Below are 20,856 nucleotides of genomic sequence, written 5' to 3'. Positions count from 1 at the left end.
TGTTGTTTTAGCACATAAATTGAAGCATTAAAGAGAAATATAGAAGACGACTAAGTCTAAGACCTAAGTCATAACTCTACACGAGAGTATCAAAGGAAGAGAGGAGAGACTTCATCAATTTCCTTCTCCCCCCATTATTCAAAGACGGAGCTAGAAAGGGGACACACGCACACACACATAACTCTACACGAGAGCATCAAAGGATGAGAGGAGAGACTTCATCAATTTCCTTCTTCCCCCGTTATTCAAAGGCGGTGCTAGAAAGGAGACACACACACACACAAGCTAGAAAGGACACATACACACACTTGGTTTAATTGCAGTAATATTAACTAAAATCCTTAACAGCGGAAAAAGAAAGTGAGGTTTTGTCTGAAATTTATAGAACCCTAATTAAACTTTAACTGGAATCTCAATATATGATTTCTCATTCAATTTTGTTTAGAAATATAAAATCACTGCATGCAATTTTGTTTGCGCGCTACAAACGATTCATTGGTCGCGGTTTCGTGAATTCATTCTCATATGCTTGCATTTTCGTTGTTTCATAATTTCTTTCTTTGCTATATATTCAAAAATCGCTTTAGTCTAGTCATTTTCAGGCAAGCCTCAAGGTACTCTCATCTTTCTTCTATTCTTGAAATTTCTTATAATTTTGAATATATCTTATAATTTTAAATATCTCACCACTAAATCATAGTTTTAACTTGGCCCCCCCGCAAGCATAATTCCTGCCTCCGTCCCTGCGATCATTGATCATCAATTCCCTATTTTTGCACAACCTAAGCTTCCCTGGTTTTAGGAAGATTAAACACATGTGCATTATGTCAAGAGTATTTTCTTATATGCTATTTGAATTGCTCATATATATAACTCATGAACTGTATTCGGGAGATAACTCCTGAACTGTGTTCGACAACACTTTAAATGAACAAACATAAACAATTATTATATTAAAGATAGAATATAATTCAACAACACTTCCAAATTGACAAATATTACACGAATCGACAAACATTACAAAACTGACACCACAATTTTAAGAAGTGAGCAAAAAGTATAATAGGGCTTCTCTACAGAAGGATAATAACAACCAGTGTAAAAAAATGGAGGCATTGGATGATAGATTAGTGGTGTAACTCTACTGTATTGTGTATGAGTATATCTCCAACTACATGAATAAAACTATCTCTTCTTATTTTACAATTTCTCTTCTTGATATGCTTTACTTTTCACTCTAACCCATGAAGTTGCAGTACAATGAAATTATCCTGCTCTTCATCTAAAGGTTGATAGGCCTAGCCTAATCTGCCTTCTTATCCAATTCATCAATTGCAGTCAATCTTAAAACTACAGGAGGCTGAGTTGCGCGATAAGCATAGTACCAAGGATCCACATTAAACTCCATCAGATTCTCCATCTGAACGACAAACCAAAAACAATTAGAATGCAGCACCGTTTCGCTAGGAACAAATACTACTCACTACTTAAGTACCAAATAATGAAACTGAACAACAAAATCACCTGTTTCTTCACAAGAACAGACCGGAGTGCAGATTTATATCCAAGCTTTACAGCAAAAGCATCAGCCTGCATTAGATGATATTGATACATGTAAGTACCAGAGTCCGAGGGAGAGAAATAGAAGAAGTGAAAGGACCAGCGCTAAGGTTGGTTTCGGTGAAAATATGCAAGTAGTAAATTATAAAGTATGAAATGAATTATCCGAATAACATTAAAGCACACGGTTATATTTCATTCCATCATCTTCTCTCAATTATTGAGCTGAATAGGTAAAGGAATGTAACCTGAAATTCACATGATCGAAACAGATTGTATCGACCAAACACAACCAGACAGTTGAGGGGAGCTGCACAAAGCTGCAAAGACAGGTGAAATAATGTCAAGTACTTTCCAACAAAAATCTTGGTTTGCAGGTTCAGCCCTAAGTGCTAATACTGTCCTCCTTCCTTATCTAAAACTCAATATCTTCAACAAGCCCTTTGTAAGTGTCACCTTTAGTATTAGTACAAAAATTTATGGATATCATGTATATTTGACGTTTAAAATCATGATTAATTAATTATCTTTAGTGCATGATTAATGAGATTTGAAATCTCGTTATATTTATTAACATCAACATAACTAACAACATATATGCATTGTTGTCAAATTTGTGTGTCAAAATATCATTTATGTCGTTATTTTTCTTCTCTTCCTTGCATTCTAAATCCATAATGTCATCATGGTATCAGAGTGGTATTAATCTCCTTGACCACTTATTCATAATGCATACAAGGAGTCAACGTCCCACGTACAAGGAGTCAGAGCGGTTGGTGGTATTTTGCTGTGAATGTCTCAAGACTTTGCTGAGTTGATAATTGTATCTTGCTGCAATTTTCAGTCTTGTAATATCCTGTTTTGGTTATTTTAGATCGTGTGGTTTTTCGTTATATGGTGGCTGCTCTTTTCATACGAGAGCAGAAGACTCTCTTTAAGAGAGTTATAGCCCTCATATTCGTTTATTTCGTGAGAGTCCTAGTGTTGTATCTTAGGTTCTGTTTTGGTTTTCGTTGTTCCTGCTTTGGTGCGTGCAGGCTCGTTGTTCCTGCTTTTGGTTTTCTTTATAACCCAAAGAATAAAGAAATATAGAAACCAATCCCTAAAGTTAACTTAAAATACTCTAACATACAACCGATGATTACGAGATATTTTTCATTTAATTTATTTAGGATCACCACAAAGCTAAAAACATAAAGGCGGATTGGTTCCCTACCACTTGTAGATTGTGGCTATGCAGATTTATACTTTTATTTTAATGCAAATGTAGTTAATTGTTAGATTAAATAAAGTGGTTCTTATTTTCATTTTTGGTTTCAATGGAAATAACTTGTTTTTCTTAAAAAAAGATGGAAATAACTTGTTTTACTGCCATCCATGCTAGTTATAATTTTAGAAAGTACCAGATATATGATGAGTCCAATGATGACTGGCTGTGAATCAAACCCAAAACTTTGAAACAGATCTGTCGAGTTTCTCGCAAGAGTAAATCCTCCACCATTCAACAGTGGAACAAACTGTATCAATTGCAAGTGAATATGTAAGGCAAACACCAACAGATTGAAGTGTTACAAATCTCTAGGTCAAATATTGTAATGTCGTAATGCCTATTCCACCAAATCATTTTCTCGACTCCATAATGAATAGCTCAAGAAACGCAAGGGATGGCATATTCTAATCAAATTATCTTGAGCTAATCTGATTGAAAAATGAATTTAAGTTTCTAAAGATATTCTATAAAAGATAACTTCACTAAATTTACAAGTTCATTTCCTTGCCATATAAATTGCTCAGTTACATAAAATGCCAACAATGTAGAAAAAGTTTCTAATATATTTCAAAGGCGTCAATAAAGTATATGCACTAATTCGTTTAAATAGACTCTAAACCTATAGGGTCTGGTTAATGGACCGAATATTCTTACTTCTTCAAGTAACTAGATTTCGCAAACATAGACGTAATATCCAGTTGTGGATTTTCTGTCAGTAACGGATCCTGCCTAATCAACACAGAGGCAATCAAGTATTTACTTACAAGAACGTTATTAAACAAACCTGCATGGCAACATAAAATGGCACATAGTGATTGAGCTTCCAATGCCCCAATTCGTGGGCAATAACAGCTAACACTTCCTCATCATTTTTGTCCTGCAATACAATATTTGGTAATGTAAGATCAACCATGGGTTGCCTTCACTTGTAAGAAGGCCAACAGTTCCCCCAAATGTATTGAAAATTTTGTTAGATATGTACATTTTGTTGTTTAAATATTGTGACTTCTTTTTACTTTTAAACCGAACGCCGTATAATATTATTTTGCAATGCAGCAGTCCTATATGCAAGAAATGCCAAGAACATGAGTATTTTCAGCAAATTCATGCTGCTGAGGGTGTGTGTCGGGAAAGGTTCGCATTTTAATCGACTTCTTGGAGTCCACTGACTATCTTTAACAATCAAACAGTTTTCCTTCTTTCCACTGAGATTGCTAGACACCAAAAGTCCAAAAAAGACGCAACGCATTAGAAATCAACATTCGTCAAAAAATTTAAATCACCAGCCATTATGCATGATAAATGAGCATGTGCACATTTTGGTTCTCCAATGAAATGTGTGACATTACATTGGACCTCACATTTTCCCCATCAAGTTGGTGCTTAAAATGACATCAAATTAAACCTGTAATGGGCATTTAACTACCATTGAAGGAAAAACTTGATGTTTTTGATGATGTTTTTGATGATGTAGGATCAATCTGATATATGTCGTTTGAGAACTAATATCAACTAATTTGAACAAAAGCTTGAACTATACTAGTTTTCTAAAACCAACCCTGTCCTAGATTTTTAAATTTGGAACTTTGTGATTGAGGTATTTGAAATGAAAGAGATGTGGAAAATGGAGAACAACACAACAATTTTCGCAGATGGTTCGAGAATGTAGTAATAAATAATTACTCGGAGGTTACATAGAAAAAAAGCCTCACAAAAATTTAATATATGAACTAGTAGACCCAAACCTGCTGAACTATTTTGTCATTGAGTAAAATTCCTGTTCTGTGGAAGAGTCCAGTCATTTGGACCTGCAATACATGCTTAGAAATGTCATGTCAAGCAAATTTGATAATAGAGGTAAGATATTAGTGACATTTTTGAGAGACTTTATTTACTACCTTTTTTTATGAAATGAGAAATTCAACAAGAATGAAAAAGTTTTTTAGATTAGTAAAAGTTTTTTTTACTATTACTAATCCGGCCGAATATTGCCAGACAAAAGTAAACACACTCTCCGGTAAGCCATCTTCATGAGTTACATCACCATAAGCATCTTAAATATTTGATTGTATAAATTGAAAAATAAAATATTTGTCTAAGCACACGTAGCTTTATTCATGATCTTACTCAAGGTTTAGATAAAATGTTTGCTCGTGCAGTTAAATGTGTCTTTCTCAGTGATTCACGAGTTTAGAAAGGATATAAGTGCTATTGTCCATCAACGCATAGCTTCTACATGTTTGTTGATGTTACATTCTTTGAGGATACACCACTCTTTACATCTCCCATTGTGTCCGAGTCTATCTCTCAGGGATTACCTATTCCTTTCCTTGTTTTGGTAATTCAATACACATCTGTCGTTGATCAGTCAGCTCCACCTTCTCCTATGAAGCCTCCTTATCCTCTTCCCCCCGCAAACTTATCTGTTCCCTCCATGTCTCCCTTCTGCAGATCCATGACCGACAGAAAGTCCAAGTGACTCATCTCCTTCCCCGGTCTCCTTTTCTACTTCGGATCCGTCTACCCTGTTAGAGAGCCATCCTATTACACTACGTAGAGATACAGGTTCCAGCCATAATCCTTATGCCATTTATAATTTCCTAAGTTCATGGCTTATCACCTACACACTACACTTCTATATATGCTCTTTCTTCTGTCATTATTACTAAGTCTCCAAAGGAAGCTTTTTCTCATCATGTTTGGCAACAAGCTATGATTGATGAGATGATTGCCTTGGAATCTAATCTGATGTGAACTCTTTTGCCTCCTTCTTTTATGTAAATATTCTTTATTTCCTAGTATATATCTCTTACGAAATTAGGTCAGATTTAATCCCTATTATCACGGGATTTGTTTTGTACATCTTTTCATCATAAATGCAAAATGCTAAGCTAATCTATCAAGCAATTCAGCACCAAAACCTTGTTCTTGACAAATTTATGTATGCATACATTAAATATTAATTAAACAGATATAGTGCAACCCAAAATTATCCTCAATATCATCCTTGACTGAATATGTGGTTATAATGTTGGCTAAAGCAAAAAAAATCAAACCAGATAACCAATAATCAACAAGTAATGGACACTTAAACAAGAATAAACATTAAAGTTGTTCAAAGAGTAGAAAATAAGAAAACCATTTGTTATGTAAGAAAATATATGCATAATAACGTTATGAACTGTGTTATAGTTACAAAAGTCCCATCCTTACATTGCTGTGTTTATTTGACCATTTAGATCCATCGACGACAAACAACTTCCTTGCTGGAAACTTGAGGGAGGCAGCAAGTTCCTCAATTTTCTCTCTGAGTTGACCTTCAGGCAGCTGGTAACCAGATCATTGTGAGGGGAATGATATTATAAACAAATAAAGTACATGTGTACATTAATTTCAAAACGATTAAAAGGACAAAGATACTAACCGGAGTGATCTTTTTGAAGAGCGGAGCTATTAGATGCTCGTAGATAATAAAGACATGCCCTAATGCCCATACATAGATGGCCAAATAAGGACCTCCTTTCTATAAATATTCATATGAACATCAAAAAAGAAAATAAGCACTTTGGCAGGAAAAATACCATGACGACAACAACATATGAACAAAAAGCAGAAAATGCACAATCAAAGCAAGTACTAGTAGTGATTAAATATTTTAACAGTATCCAATTCTGAATAAAGTTTGTTTGCCGTGGTTTTCTTAACAGAGAATAGAATCTTACCGGTACTAAGAAAATAATTGCAGCGACAATAGGAGGACCAACTAATAAAGCAACAATTATTCCTTTAAGCATATTTCCAAAGAGCGCCCCAGCGGCATAAACAGGTGTGGACTTGATATGGGAAACATTATTACATATCAGCGTTTAGTAAGATGAGATGTTAAATTAAACTAATAACTTGAACCAAAAGAAGAAATATTCAAACTACACAAATAACTATAAATAGCGTAAACCTTATTACAATCATGACGGGCTTCAAGCACAAATACTAAGTACAAAGAAAGTGGCAACTTTGTTATCTGCAAAACAAAAAGTACAACATTGATTTCATTAAAATATGAACATTGATCTCATAAGTTAGTTCCTTACTCTCCTTGTGACAGTCATTGGAACACAGTTGTTTGAATTCTTAAGCACATCAAAAGAACATTTGGAAAAAAACTTGTTTTCACTGATAGAGGTCAGACTAATAACGTTGGGTATTCAGATGTTGATTGGGCAAGAGATGCTAGTGATAGGCGGCCTACTTCTGGTACGTGGAAATCTGATTTCATATGAAGAGCAAAAAACATATTGTTGTTACCCAATCGAGCACAGAAGTCAAGTGTCGAGCTATGGTTCATTTTGAAACATTTACTGAAAGAACTACATTTTTGAGGTTGGTCAAATGGAACTTGTATGTGATAACCAATCATCTTTACACCTCTCCTCCAGTCCAGTTATTCACGAGAGGACAAAGCATGTAGAAGTTGATTGTCGTTTCATTAGGGAAAAGATCTTCTCTAGAGTCATCAGAACTTCTTTTGTCAATTCTAAGAATCAACTTCCTGATATCTTCACGACATCCTCGGATAACTTACATATGTGACAAGATGGATGCATGTGATATATATGTTCCACCTTGAGTGTGAGTGTTGAGACATTGATATTTATTGTAGTATGATTTTTTTTTGAGGAAATTTATTGTAGTATGATTTGTTAGTATCTTTCGGAATTATGATATGATTACATTCATATTGATTATATCTCTATTGTATGTAGATAGTTGTTTTAACTTTTTCAATACAATGAGAAATATTCATATTCAAGTGTGGCCTTGAAGACGGGTTTGTTTCTCAGGGGGAGTCTTCTACTATGGTTTGTCAACATTACAGGTCTCTCAATGGTCTTAAGATCTCTAACATCTAGTAGAAGGCAATGCTATGAACACATTAGAGATGTTAGAGTTACACATACCTGTAACAAGATCATGCAACCAGCTAAAAAGGCAATGCTATGAAATATTTCATTGTCTGCGTTTAGACCCATTAATGTCACAAAATCTTCTGATTTCTGCAATCAAGTATTGTCATTAAACGGTAATGATGTGAACACGGTTATAAACATGAGATTCATAAACACCAAACAAATCCTCACCTTCCAAAACCAGGGCATTACTCCAAAGAACAAAATTGCAGAATCCCTCACTATTGTCACAAACTCGCAAGCAAAATGGAAGCGACTGAGATAGTAAACAGCCGTGTATAAGAGTACTAGCAAGTAGCAAGACATACCGGAAGATAACTTCATCAATTACACATCAACATCCAACAGGGTAAGAGATCTAAATAAAACGAAATAAAACCTGTGATCAAGACTATAGGATCTAGTTTTCTGAAATGTATCTTCGCTGATTACTCCTTCTAATGTCTTTGGAAGAGTAGTAAGTTTGTTTGCCCTAAGTTGCCGCACTTCCAAGTAAGTTTTAAAAAAGTACATTAATATCCTAAACCCTGAAAATGGATTAGAAGAAAACAGAAGATCAGGTAAATACTACATTTTATTTCCAGAGACAACACATCTAATAGCTAGTCTTAATCAATCAAATTTACTGAAAATAAACTACTTAGATGAATTGACACAATATGGTCTTGTAAAATGTAAAAAGAACCCTCAAATGTTCCGGTCGACAAAATTTGATCCTATTAATTAGTCAGCCGACCATCATTGGCCACCAAAACAGCTTTAGGTTGAGACAAACTTCCATGATTCTTATAGCAAGTATATCTTAGTTCCTTCTTGCTTAACTCTTACCATCCATAATTCCATATAGAATGAAAGTCTGAAAAACTTCCATTCTTTAGATTGAGCTGCTAAACTTCCATGAATGCAAGTATTAAATGAATTATGAGTTTTAATCCCCATGTTTTGTTTCTTAATTCTTATCATCCATGTTTCCATATAGAATCAATGGTTAATTTTTCTTATTCTCAACTGATATATATTTCAGGAAGCAAAATCAAAGTGACCACCTACCATCTAAAAAACAAAAATGTTTAATTTTCCCTACACCTGCTACACCTAGTTAATCACATGCAAGATTATGGTTAATTGAGTTGAGTATATGGTTAATTTAGATCAAGTTGAAAATGGTGGTTAAACATGTAGTTGAATTCAATTAACCACAATTTCGACCGTGAATTGAATTTATAATCTAATCTACTCAACCGAATTAACCATATTTTTTTTTAATGTGATTCGCCAGATGTCACTGGAAAAAATTAGTGTTTGAATATCATTACTCATCTAAAAAACTATGTAATTATTTTCCATTCTGACATAAGAAAGTAACAAAACATCATCCTAAACCCTAGACTCAAAATCCAGCAAAAAGATGAAGAAATCCAAAATTAATAACAAAATCATTTCCCTAAAAAAGTAACAACTACAAATTTCAAAATTATAAAAGATAAAAACTGATACAACAATGCAATGCAAGTTAGGCATTGTAGATAGAAGAGAGACATTCACCTATAACAGCTTCCAAGTAAGGAAACGCCATTGATTGAGTGTTTAGCAAGGAAATGAAAATGAAACAAGATGAAGTTGAATTGGATTGAGGTTTTGGGTTTTAGTGATTGGTGTGTTTATTATCCATAATGATACTATTTAATTAATGGTGAATGTTATGAATGATAGAGAAGCAATTTCGAGCAATGTATGGCTCCTACAAAGATGGGCAAGGAGTGACTATGGCTTACGGTTAAAGTAACGGTTATTTTAGTTTGGTATTTTGCAATATTATATCAGACTATAGGACAAATTAATATCAGTTAGATTTCCTTTCAAAAAAAATTTACATCACTTAGAATAATATAATTGTTTTATAATGGTCAGATTGCATTTTTAATCCGATTTGGTGACATGTCTTTACTATTTTGATCCATTTGCATATTTAAGTTTTAAATCTAAGATTTTTATGCAAACATGAATGGAAGATCATGGATTTAAAGATTGAGAGGTTACGAGAAAATAAAGTAATAGATTTGAAGCTTGAAATTCATAAGTAAATTAATGAAATAAAAAAAATATAAAGGACCAAATCGTTATTTGAAATTAGATTAAAATAAATTACCAAAAATGTAATTTTGCTTTTCAAAATAGTTTGAGAGTCTCGCTAATAAGTGTCTTGTCATCTTTCAAGAAAAAAAAAGTGTCTTTCCATAAAGGCATTTGTTAGGAAAGCAAAAGAGTTTAGTTTTTACCCTTTTTCTTTTTTCGTGTTCCTTTTTTTTTCCCTTCTCATAGAAAACAAAAATTGGTGACGCTAGTTATTCGAAATTTGGTGAAGAAATAAGTAAAGTCTGAATAAAAATCGTTACAACCACAATCTGAACTTGGATTCTTTTGAATGATTCGTCTTTAACTGAAACTTATCAACCACTTTAGTTTAACAATTTCAGAATTAGATTTATTGTTTGATAAATCAGCCTTAATTCTTTCTTTAGAATAAAATTTAAATAGAAGCAATTATTTATCACTTTTGAAGTATAATTCCTTTTCTTTCTTTTTTTTTCAATCAACAACTACTTTTGATATAAATTAAAATGAGTTTAATAAATAGTAACTATCTTGTTTGGGACACAAATAAATATGTACTATCACTAGTGTAAAATGTTACATTATCATCTAATTATATTTCACCCAAAGTGACACTATGATGAGATATGATTAGATGCTAGCGAAAAACTTTTTAGATTTAGGAGAAATTCCATTACAATCATTAAACAAACATCTCTTGCCAAAAGGTGCTGAAGCAACTATGGACATTCCATTTGATAAGATTCAATACTTAGAACAAGCGAAATATGGTCGAAAGTAACAACCGAAAGGTTTATTGAAACATTGCAATTTGGAAACAACCTTGTTGTGTAACCATTCATTGTTGAGCCTCTTAATGCAAAGCTTTTGGTGAAAAAGGGTTTGGCTATTGAATTTAAAACTAAAGCTTAACATGTCTTGAAATCAAGCATCCAAAAAATTGTCCTTGTGTTGTATGCTTTCAAAATCAACACCATGACTCTGGATGATTTGAACTGCTTGGATGAGAATATATTGTAGAGCAGAGTAGAACTCATCTTTGCGCTGAAAGAAAGAATAATATGAGCAAAACAAGAGAGTTAAAAAGATGTACAACCAAATATGGTGGAATTAAAGAATAAAGATGTATGACAATAAACAAACTAGCTGCAAAAATTTACTCTGTTACTCTGCCTATTGATCATCTCTCTGACAAGTTAAACTGGAAGCATGCTACTGATGGTGAACTTTCAAATAAATTGGCTTATACTTACCTGACTGGAACTGGTCAGAGAGTGCCCTGGGCCAAACTCTTGTGGAACACATATACCCCTCCCTCTAGAGCCTTCATAACATGGAGGCTGCTTCATAATAAGCTCCCCACAGATGAAAACTTGAGAAAGAGGGGATGCTCTATTGTTTCAGTCTGTTGCTTCTGTATGCAAAACAATGAAACTTCCCATCACATCTTCTTTGCCTGACCTGTTACTCATCAGCTTTAGGATTGGTTGATTAAAGGGACTGAGCAGAGTTTGGACCTTACTGATTGTGCTACTCTCCTTCTGGGAAGGGATGGTTTGGGGAGCAAACGGGTGCAGCAAATTCTCAACTCAGCTATACTTCACACTATATGGGTCATCTGGACTGAAAGAAACATGAGATACTTCCACAACAGGCAACAGGCCATGACAACTCTTTTTAATAGTATGCTGGCAGAGGTAAAGCTCAGTTACAATCTTAGCCTGGTTCATGGAGCATCTACTATGCAGGACTATAAAATCTCCAAGCTGTTCAATATTTCCTTTAAAGTCAAAAGGGTCAGAGTTATGCAGGACATTGTCTGGAGTTCCCCCAGCTATGGAACTGTGAAATTGAACTGTGATGGCTCCTCTGTGGGGTCTCAATCCTGTGGTGCTATTGGTATTGTGATTAGAGATCACAATGGTATTTTCATGGGTGCTATATCCAGCAATATTGGGCATGCTTCCCCTATAGAGGCTGAGTTCAGTGCCTGCATGACAGCCATAGAAAAAGCTATGGATATGTGTTTGAGTAACATCTGTTTGGAAACAGATTCTCTTAAAGTTGTTAATGCTTATCACAAGAATGTGGGGATACCTTGGCAGATGAGAGCTAGATGGCTAAACTGTTTACGGTTTTGTAGAAGCATTACTTGCTCTTGTGTGCATATTCATAGGGAAGGTAAAATGGTTGCAGATTCTTTGGCTAAACATGGACAAGGGCTTTCTTGGTTCTCCTCTCAGTGGTGGCCTGCCCCTCCTCCCTTCATTCTATCTCTGCTGGAAAGGGACAGATTAGGGATGTCTTTTGCTAGATTGGATTTGCCTTAATTCTGTACTGTTTGTTTGTTTGTTCAGTTTTGCTGTTTTGATGTTTTTTAGGTGGATTTTGAATTGTTGGTTTGTTTTGTTTTGTTGAATTGGTGTTTGTATTAGGTTCAGGCCTCTCCTGGCTTATAATGAATTCCTAGCTTTATCAAAAAAAAGACAATAAACAAACCAGTGTATATAACAGGACTACATAGCAAAGTGCGAAACATAGAAAACATGATAGTGGAACTTTGTTCAAAAAGCAATAAACACAACAATTAACTTTTCAGGTTTTTCCGTATTAGGTAAAGTCGGACATGTAGAGCAATCGATGTTATAAAATTCCTGTTATATATTAGGTCCTAAAATAGACTATTTACCTCTAATTTTTTTTAAATGGTTTAGTCTATTATTTCCATGGTCTCCCTCAGCCTCTAATTATTGGACTATCTTCTATCATCATGTTAACAATCTAAGGTTTCAGAGAAAAGAACAATGACGGCTAGGGTTTCAGTAGCATAGGGCCCAATAGAAACCTAAATGGCTCAATAGCATAGGCCCAATAACTTACTATCTAACACTTCCCCTCAAACTCACGATGCAACATGACACATCGAGAGTTTGTCAAAAAAAAAAAAAACATACTAAAAATATAAACTTTAACATATTATCAACCCTCCATATTGTGCTTCTAATAGTTTTCTATATATATATGTGTGTGTGTGTGTGTGTGTGTGTGTGTGTGTGTGTGTTAACCACTATACTTCTACGTGATGCTTTTCAATTAAATAAATCTTTTGTTTACTTCCTGACTAGCACACCGGAGGTAATAGGTTGGTGTTTCAAATATCCATATGCTTGTATGTCAAATCTTTCATAAAGTAATTCGTGAATAATTATTCCAAAAGCATTTTAGAAACAAAGGAATCATTGAGTCATTTAGTGTGAACAAGCATAATATGGATAAAAATTAATTCAGAGACTTAGATGAGTGGCGTACCATGTTCTTGAGGTTGTATGCAAGAGTCAGTTCTGCATCTGAACTTTGTATGTGTGACAAGAAACAGTGCGGAACATCTTTTCCGAAGAAATTTTTTGGATTGATGTTAACATGCCTTCTAAATCATTCGATATACTGCGAATCTTACTTAAATCCTCAGTTTGAAGATGGATTTTGGTAAGAATGGCACGATATCTGGCACGGGATATGTTCATCGTTACCTACAAAGTTAGCATGGAAAAGAGGGTCGTAAGTTGTAACCATAATGACTGAAGCAGCAAGTTGTCACAATCATAAGATCAACAGCTTAAGCAAGGAACAGATTATTGAGATTATAAGGCAACAACTTATGCAACAGTTTGTGCATACAGATGTGCAAATGTGAGGTATCGGCTTCAAAATGTACATATCCTCTGGAGAAGTTTCCTCACAGATATATTCAACCCCCAAATAAATGAATTATAAAATGATTTTAAAATAAAGGTGCATGCAATCAAGTAAGCCAATCAGATAACTTGGCCTCAGTTTGAAAACTGAAGAAAAGAACTTCAGAGATAAATGTAAAGACAACATCAAAATCAGACCACGAAAGAAACGCATTTTTTTCCCAGTCGAATGGTAATGCATTTTTTAATCATTTGACCAAATGTTATTCCACTAAATAAGAAGTGACAAACATATTGTATGAAATACATACAAATACAACACTTCTTTCCTCCATGATGTATCCATATTCATCTATTTACTAACATACAAATCATAATTTAGAAAACACCAAGGAGAAGAAGGATCCATGCAATCTAGTAAGATGGAACAACATATTTATATATAGATTTAAGTACAAGATTATAAGAAGCCTGCTCAAACTATTACTTGGAAAATCAAACAACAGAACTATAACTCGATGAGGTATTGGAGAATAGAGAATACTCTAAGGTCTAAATACTAGATTCAACTATGCACAACAGACATGCAGTGGGCATTTTGCAACAAGTTGTATTTTCTATTTTTGTATGATAAATTTGTACCAACGAAAATCATGATTGATTTGGAATGTTTGAGCGTTCAGAACAGACAAGGTATGAAAGAGAATTGATTAGAGAGAATTGAGTTTGAGATAATTGAGTTTAGTTAAAATTGAGTTGAATGTAAATTGATTTATGTTTGGATGCACTCATTTAAAAGTGATTCTTATGTATTACTCCCTCCGTTTCAAAATGAGTGTCGTTTTAGCCAAAAAAAATTGTTTCAAAATGAATGTCGCTTTCAGTTTCCAATGCAATAATAACTTTTTCTTTTCAATTGTACCCTTCAATTATTACTATGTTACACTACTTCCAAATTATTATTTTTTCTTTAATGAAAAACAAACCAATAGTTGATTAGGATAATTTGGTAAAATTGCTATGACATTTGACTACTTTATTTCATTCCTTAATTTGTGTGCAATTGGCTATAGACACTCGTTTTGAAACAAAGGGAGTAATGATGTTTGGATATGTTGAATCAAAATTGCTTTTAAGTGCATAATTACCAAAATAGGTCCAAACTTAAATTTCATTACTTTTATATTTAACTATGATTATTTTCCTTCAAAATAATTTATTAAGTAAAACGTTTAGACCAAAAACTATATATTAAGTAATACGTAAAAAAAATTATATGTTTATCAACCGATTTCTTTTTTCATTTAATTATTTTAACTTTTTTTAACAATAAAAAAAATCCTCTCACCAAAAGAAGAAAAGCAAATCAGCACCAAAAAATTAAAATAAAAAAATAATAGAAAGCCTATGTAGAAATTTAATGGGCCAGTGAGTTAAACCTAACAAAGAGCCCAAGAGCATCTTCTTCAACCTATCGTCAGTTTGCACAACAACAGTAAAGCGACAGTAAAGCGGCAGATCTTTGAAAATCAGAAAGCAAGTTGCAGATAAGGCAAGGGTAATATAGGTAGATAAACATGTCACACATCTTTAAAATTCAAAATCGATTCAGTCCCACAACAAAAGCTCCATATTGTAGCTTCAACTGAAATCCCGTTTTGGGAGTAGAATCAATTTTCACTCAAACAACCCAAACATCTTAAAAAGCAAAAAATCACGTTTTCAGTGCTCAAACCCACGTTTTCAGTGCTCAAACGCGTTACCAAACACACACTTAGTATAGTTGCAGACTTTGTACATTTTAAAACTAAAGCTTAACACGTCTTAAATAGTGTCATTACGTTTGCTTCCTCCAATAGCAACACCATGATTTTCAATGATCCGAATTGCTTGTAGCAGAATATCCTGTTGTGCATAGTAGAACAAGTCTTTGCGCTGAAAGAAAGAATAATATGAGAAAAAAAAGAGAGTTAAAAAGATGTAGAACCAAAAATGGTGGAATTAAAGGATAAAAATGTATGACATAAACAAACCAATGCAAACAACAGGACTTGTTAGCAAAGGGCAGAACATAGAAAAACATTATAGTGGACCTTTGTTCGAAATGCAATAAACACAACAATTACTTTTTAGATTTACCTATTAGATGAAGTCGGTCATGTAGAGCAATCGATGTTATAAAATTCATGTTATATATTAGGTCCTAAAATAGACTATTTACCTCTAAAAAAAATTAAATGGTTTAGCCTGTTCTTTCTATGGTCTCCCTCAACCTCTATCATCATGTTAACAATCTAGGGTTCCAGAGAAGAGAACAATGACGGTTAGGGTTTCAATAGAATAGGTCCCAATAGAAGCCTAAATGGCCCAATAGCATAGGCCCAATAACTTACTATCCAACACTTCCACTCAAACTCACGATGCAACATGACACATCGAGTGTTTGTCAAACAAAAAAAACATACTAAAAATATAAACTTTAACATATCAGCAACCCTCCATACCGCTTCTAATAGTTTTCTATATATATGTCTAAACCAAACCACAATGCTTCTATATGCCTTCTTGGCCACTTGGCAATGCCATTACTTCTATGTGATGCTTTTCAATTAGATAAACTATATTATTATCTGAATTTGATGATTCCAATTAAGATACACTCAGATATCTTTTGCATTACTCCTTTTCAATAGGAAAGAATAACAAGCTTGCATTACTCCTTTTCAATAGGAAAGAATAACAAGCAGGAAAGTCAAACAAATGCAATAAAGGATGAAGCAAAGAAAATTGAAAGAAAATTATATCTCTGTTGTTTATTTTCTGACTAGCACACCCCGGAGGTAATAGGTTGGTGTTTCAAATATCAATATGCTTCTACGTTAAATCTTTCATAAAGTAATTCGAGAATAAGTATTCCCAAGGCATTTTAAAAACAAACGAATCATTGAGTCGTTTAGTGTGAAGCAAGCATAATATGGATAAAAATTAATTCAGAGACTCAGATTAGTGGCGTACCATGTTCTTGAGGTTGTATTCAAGAGTCAGTTCTGCATATTTACTTGTTATGCGTGACAAGAAACAACGGGGAACATCTTTTCCCAAGAAAACTTTTGCATTTGATGTTAACATGCCTTTTATATCATTCGATATATGGGAAATCTTACTAAAATCCTTAGTGTGAAAAGGGATTTTGGTAGTAATGGCATGATAATCAGCACGGGGTTTGTTCACAATTACCTACAAAATTAGCATGGAAAAGAGGGTTGTAAGTTGTAACCATGATGACTGAAGAGGCAAGCTGTCATAATCATAAGAGCAACAACAACATAAGCAAGGAAAAGATTATTGAGATTATAAGGCAACAACTTATGCATCAGTTTGCACATACAGACGTGTAAATGTGAGGTATCAGCTTCAAAATTTACATATCCTCTGGAGAAAGTTTCCTCAGATATATTCAAACCCCAAATAAATGAATCATAAAATGAATTTAAAATACAGGTGCAATAAGATAACTTAGCCTCAGTTTGAAAACCGATGATGAAAATAACGTTCAGAGACAAGAGTAATGACAACATCAAAATCAGACCATGAAGAAGCACAACATGGTAATGCATATTTTTTTTTTCGTCGAATGGTAATGCATTGTTGAATCATTTGATATTGTTTGAAATACATACACATACAACACTTCTTTCTTCCATGATGTATTCATATTCATATATTTAGTAACATACAAATTGTGATTTAAAAAACACCAAGGAGAAGAAGGATCCCTGGAATCTAGTAAGATGGAACAACAGATTTATACATAGATTTATATTATAAGAACTATGAGCCTGCTCAAACTATTAAATTGTGATTTAAAAAACACCAAGGAGAAGAAGGATCCCTGGAATCTAGAAGCCTGCTCAAACTATTGCTTGGAAAGTCAAACAACAGAACTATAAGTCAAAGAGGCATTGGAGAATAGAGAATACTCTTGGTCAAAATACTAGACTCAACCATGCACAACAGACATGCAGTGGGCATTTTGCAACGAGTTGTATTTTCTATTTTTGTATGATAAATTTGTACCAGAGAACAACATGATTGATTTGGAATGTTTGAGTGTTCATAACAGATAAGGCTCTTTCAAAGTCAATGCATATATGCGGTCAGAGAAAGAAAGAAGCAAAGCAATAAAGTAGGACTGACTATTGTGTGACCTATTTTTCTGCTTTGCTGAAGCGACTGCAGGAAAGTGAGCCTGTCAGAATCCCTCAAAAAAAAAAAGAGGGGAAAAGGAAGGCCTACCTCGCTAGAAAATAATGAGTTCGGCACAATGACTTCGAAGTCCTCAGGACTAAGCAATGATGTGTAAGTAAGACCAATATCCACCACTTGACCCTCTATCGATCCATCCTGCAGTTTTCACAATTTCTCAGACACATTCAAGAAATATCACATCTTTATTGAAGCATAATAGAGCTCACCAAATATTCCAAAATTTCCGAATTTCATAAAATTCTCTTTGCATTATCACTGATAGTCTAATAGTCTCATATCCTAGTAATAAATCTGTTGGTATCCTCCAAATTTTACTTTACTTAATTAAAAAAAAAAAAACTTACCTAATGTTGTTCTAACTTTGGCCCCTCAAATGTTTTAACCATGACTCTACCCTTGGATGTACATGCAATATCTATACATGCACTACATACTAGTTCTATAATACAAAATCTACACTTAGAACAAGGCACCAATAATAAGTATAATATGATTGTTACCCCTGAATGTAACAAATAATTGCCATTCTTCCCCTAAAACATTCTTCCCCTAAAAAACTTAATTCCAAATACGGCATACAAGCGTAAAACAGATAGTGAAAACTTGATTCCAAATACGGCATACAAGCGTAAAACAGATAGCGAGTCCATGGTTCAGAAAATCAAATTTCCCATAACAAAGTAAACTGGAACAATCACTAATTTACATCTAGTCATCAATCATCTAATAAATCAACGTACTTTTATTGTATCTCCAACTGAGAAGGGCAAGGATAAACCGCTGAACACATTGCCAAGTACGTGTCTGGCCCCAAAAGCAGTAGCAAGTCCTGTATAAGACAAAGAAAGATTAAGAAATGACCAGCACATTCTCATTCGATCCTTCAATAGGAAATACCAAATATTTCACAAAAATAGAATGTGCCAAAGGATTATAAAACAATTTTAACTTAATTTGTGATATTTGGTGCTCTTTAATAATATAAGCAAAGTGGAACTTGTCACACTATATATCACTTTCTACAATCTAATGGGATCAAGTGTCAACTTTTATTAAATCTACAATCTTAACAACAATATTCATGCCTCCATCAACATTATAGAAAACCAAAGGTCTAATAAAAGGAAAGATACCAAAAACTTCAATAAATTTAATACTCACCGACTCCTAAACCACCAACTCTTACAATAGTTTGCAAAGGCACACCAGAAGAACATGTAATTCTTGAAATTTTCAATGACCCATTAGGGTTAGAATGATGATTTTGAACATTTGGGACACTGAAATTGGAAAACCTAGTAGCAGACATGGTTAAACAATCTGCAAATTGAAGAACACGAATCAGTATCGAAACTTGAAGGTTTAAGAATTAAAAAACGTGGAATAATTAAATAAAATGATAAACCCTAAGTACGTATGAAGAAAAGAGAGGGTATGGTACAAAAATGACGGATGTTTTTGATTAATAGCTTATGTGAACTTACACATAAGCGATTATCAAGCTGTTTATCCAAACAGGCCCATAATGAAGCATAAATAATCAATAACCTATACAAATCTATATGTTTCATGTTAAGAGCAAGTAATCTGAATAAACCAACACTCAAAAAAACCATTGCAAGTTACTTTAAACTTCAAAATTTGATCCGCATGATACATGAGAGCAATGTATGATGAATTTAAGAAAGCACCATATAAAGCATAGAAAATTCAGTGTAATTTTTCCCTAACTGAAAGTAACAGACCCTAACACCCAGATTTTGGAATCACAAAAAACATTAATTTCACAAATCCAAAGGAAAACATGTATGAAGAAGCATAAAACACGAGCATTTCAAGTTTCCTTAAAAACAAAGTGGAATCAAAAAGAATAAGGAACAAAAGTAACAACCAAAATTAACAATTGAATTAACAATCAACAATCAAGAGTGAATTAACAAACAAAGAAAATGAACAATTAAATTTACTAAACAGAAATATATAAAATCAATGATTCAGAAGCATGAGGAATCAATCGAGAAGCAGAAGAATGATTGAAGACAAAAGAAATGTATGAATGGAAGAAGAAATAGGGTTCTGCAAAGGAATGAAACGGAATCACGAAGCAGAAGGTTCAATGGACAAACCTAATTGTGCGAAGGTGAATGGCGTGGCGGCGTTCGACGGACGAACTGCGAAATAGAGAAATGGCCACCGGAAGTGAAGGGCGTAGTGAACGGCGACGACGGTGTAGTGTAGGGTTTATTTTCTGGGAAATGAAGTGTAAGTGTAAAGTGAAGAAGGCCAAAAAATAATTGTAGTTTTTTGGTAGATAAAAATTATTTGAGTATTACTTTTTCCACCTATGCCTTTTTTCGCGCGCCCTATTTTTTTTCAATTTTACCCTTGGTCCGGATTTCGTATTCCGGAACGTATTGTTAGTATTCTTCAGATGTTTCCGGATTTTAAATCTGGAATAGTATTTTAGCAGAACTTTTGCAATTTTAAGCTCTACAATTCGTAAAATAAAATCCGAATAAAATAAAAAACAGAAATAAAAAGACACAAACATAAAAACAACTCATTTTATTAATATATGAACAATACATTACAATAATTTTCAAGCTTTTTAAGCTTATTACATAAGATCCTAAATCTATTTCTAATCTCCTAAGAGCCTAATTCTAATCTCCTAAGAGCCTAACCACTGCTATGTGATAGGACATAGCAGTAGCTTGGCTATTGGAGGAAAACCGGAGGAGGAGGGAAGAGGAGGGCGGGAAGAAGAAACAAATGCTCCTGAGGAAGGTGGGGGGTGCTCAGACTTACGCCCAGACAGGCGGAGCTAAGAACCACACTGACCCACATGACCCTCAGATGAATCGCCCTTCGTTGCAGCGCGGTTCCATCCTCATTGACCGTTCATACAAACCCTGAAAGTTTTTAACGAGGCCCTTATCTATGAAAGGTCAACGATGGAAAACCACGGTTATAGAAGGAA

At 33.9% G+C, this 20,856-nt stretch overlaps 2 protein-coding genes and 1 long non-coding RNA gene across 3 annotated transcripts; all 3 read right to left on the bottom strand.

Moving 5' to 3' along the window:
- Positions 1 to 967: 967 nt before the first annotated feature.
- LOC146897686 (CAAX prenyl protease 1 homolog) lies at positions 968 to 9,464 on the bottom strand. Its single transcript, XM_085732135.1, has 14 exons — positions 9,343 to 9,464; positions 8,177 to 8,324; positions 7,969 to 8,053; positions 7,789 to 7,884; positions 6,786 to 6,851; positions 6,553 to 6,663; positions 6,255 to 6,353; positions 6,044 to 6,157; positions 4,576 to 4,638; positions 3,615 to 3,707; positions 2,964 to 3,077; positions 1,809 to 1,880; positions 1,525 to 1,590; positions 968 to 1,420 (listed from the first exon to the last, which is right to left on the bottom strand). Exons 1-14 carry the CDS (start codon positions 9,371 to 9,373, stop codon positions 1,304 to 1,306), a joined length of 1,275 nt encoding a protein of 424 aa, XP_085588261.1. The 5' UTR covers positions 9,374 to 9,464; the 3' UTR covers positions 968 to 1,303.
- Positions 9,465 to 10,370: 906 nt separating this feature from the next.
- On the bottom strand, positions 10,371 to 14,360 carry LOC146897685 (uncharacterized). Its single transcript, XR_015021334.1, has 2 exons — positions 13,222 to 14,360; positions 10,371 to 10,956 (listed from the first exon to the last, which is right to left on the bottom strand). It is a non-coding gene; the product is annotated as an uncharacterized LOC146897685 (long non-coding RNA).
- Positions 14,361 to 15,171: 811 nt separating this feature from the next.
- On the bottom strand, positions 15,172 to 20,161 carry LOC146897684 (mechanosensitive ion channel protein 1, mitochondrial-like). Its single transcript, XM_085732134.1, has 6 exons — positions 20,003 to 20,161; positions 19,038 to 19,196; positions 18,617 to 18,705; positions 17,904 to 18,011; positions 16,623 to 16,844; positions 15,172 to 15,542 (listed from the first exon to the last, which is right to left on the bottom strand). Exons 2-6 carry the CDS (start codon positions 19,183 to 19,185, stop codon positions 15,432 to 15,434), a joined length of 678 nt encoding a protein of 225 aa, XP_085588260.1. The 5' UTR covers positions 19,186 to 19,196; positions 20,003 to 20,161; the 3' UTR covers positions 15,172 to 15,431.
- Between the last annotated feature and the right edge of the window lie 695 nt (positions 20,162 to 20,856).

This window comes from Medicago sativa, chromosome 8, assembly GCF_051527215.1.
Source record: "Medicago sativa cultivar Bolivia chromosome 8, Bolivia_mono, whole genome shotgun sequence".
Classification (NCBI taxonomy): Eukaryota; Viridiplantae; Streptophyta; class Magnoliopsida; order Fabales; family Fabaceae; genus Medicago; species Medicago sativa.
Note: the sequence above shows the minus strand (reverse complement) of the source record. Positions and strands in the feature narration are given on the sequence as shown.

What these genes read in the sequence shown, in the direction of transcription:
- LOC146897686 (XM_085732135.1), bottom strand. Translation starts at nt 9,373, where the DNA reads ATGGCGTTTCCTTACTTGGAAGCTGTTATAG. An exon ending in TTGGACTCATCATATATCTG is followed by an intron (nt 1,881 to 2,963) that starts GTACTTTCTAAA and finishes CTGTCTTTGCAG; the next exon opens with CTTTGTGCAGCTCCCCTCAA. An exon ending in CTGTTCTTGTGAAGAAACAG is followed by an intron (nt 1,421 to 1,524) that starts GTGATTTTGTTG and finishes TTTGTCGTTCAG; the next exon opens with ATGGAGAATCTGATGGAGTT.
- LOC146897684 (XM_085732134.1), bottom strand. Translation starts at nt 19,185, where the DNA reads ATGTCTGCTACTAGGTTTTCCAATTTCAGTGTCCCAAATGTTCAAAAT. An exon ending in AGTTGGTGGTTTAGGAGTCG is followed by an intron (nt 18,706 to 19,037) that starts GTGAGTATTAAA and finishes TGTCTTATACAG; the next exon opens with GACTTGCTACTGCTTTTGGG. An exon ending in CAGTTGGAGATACAATAAAA is followed by an intron (nt 18,012 to 18,616) that starts GTACGTTGATTT and finishes TGAAAACTGCAG; the next exon opens with GATGGATCGATAGAGGGTCA.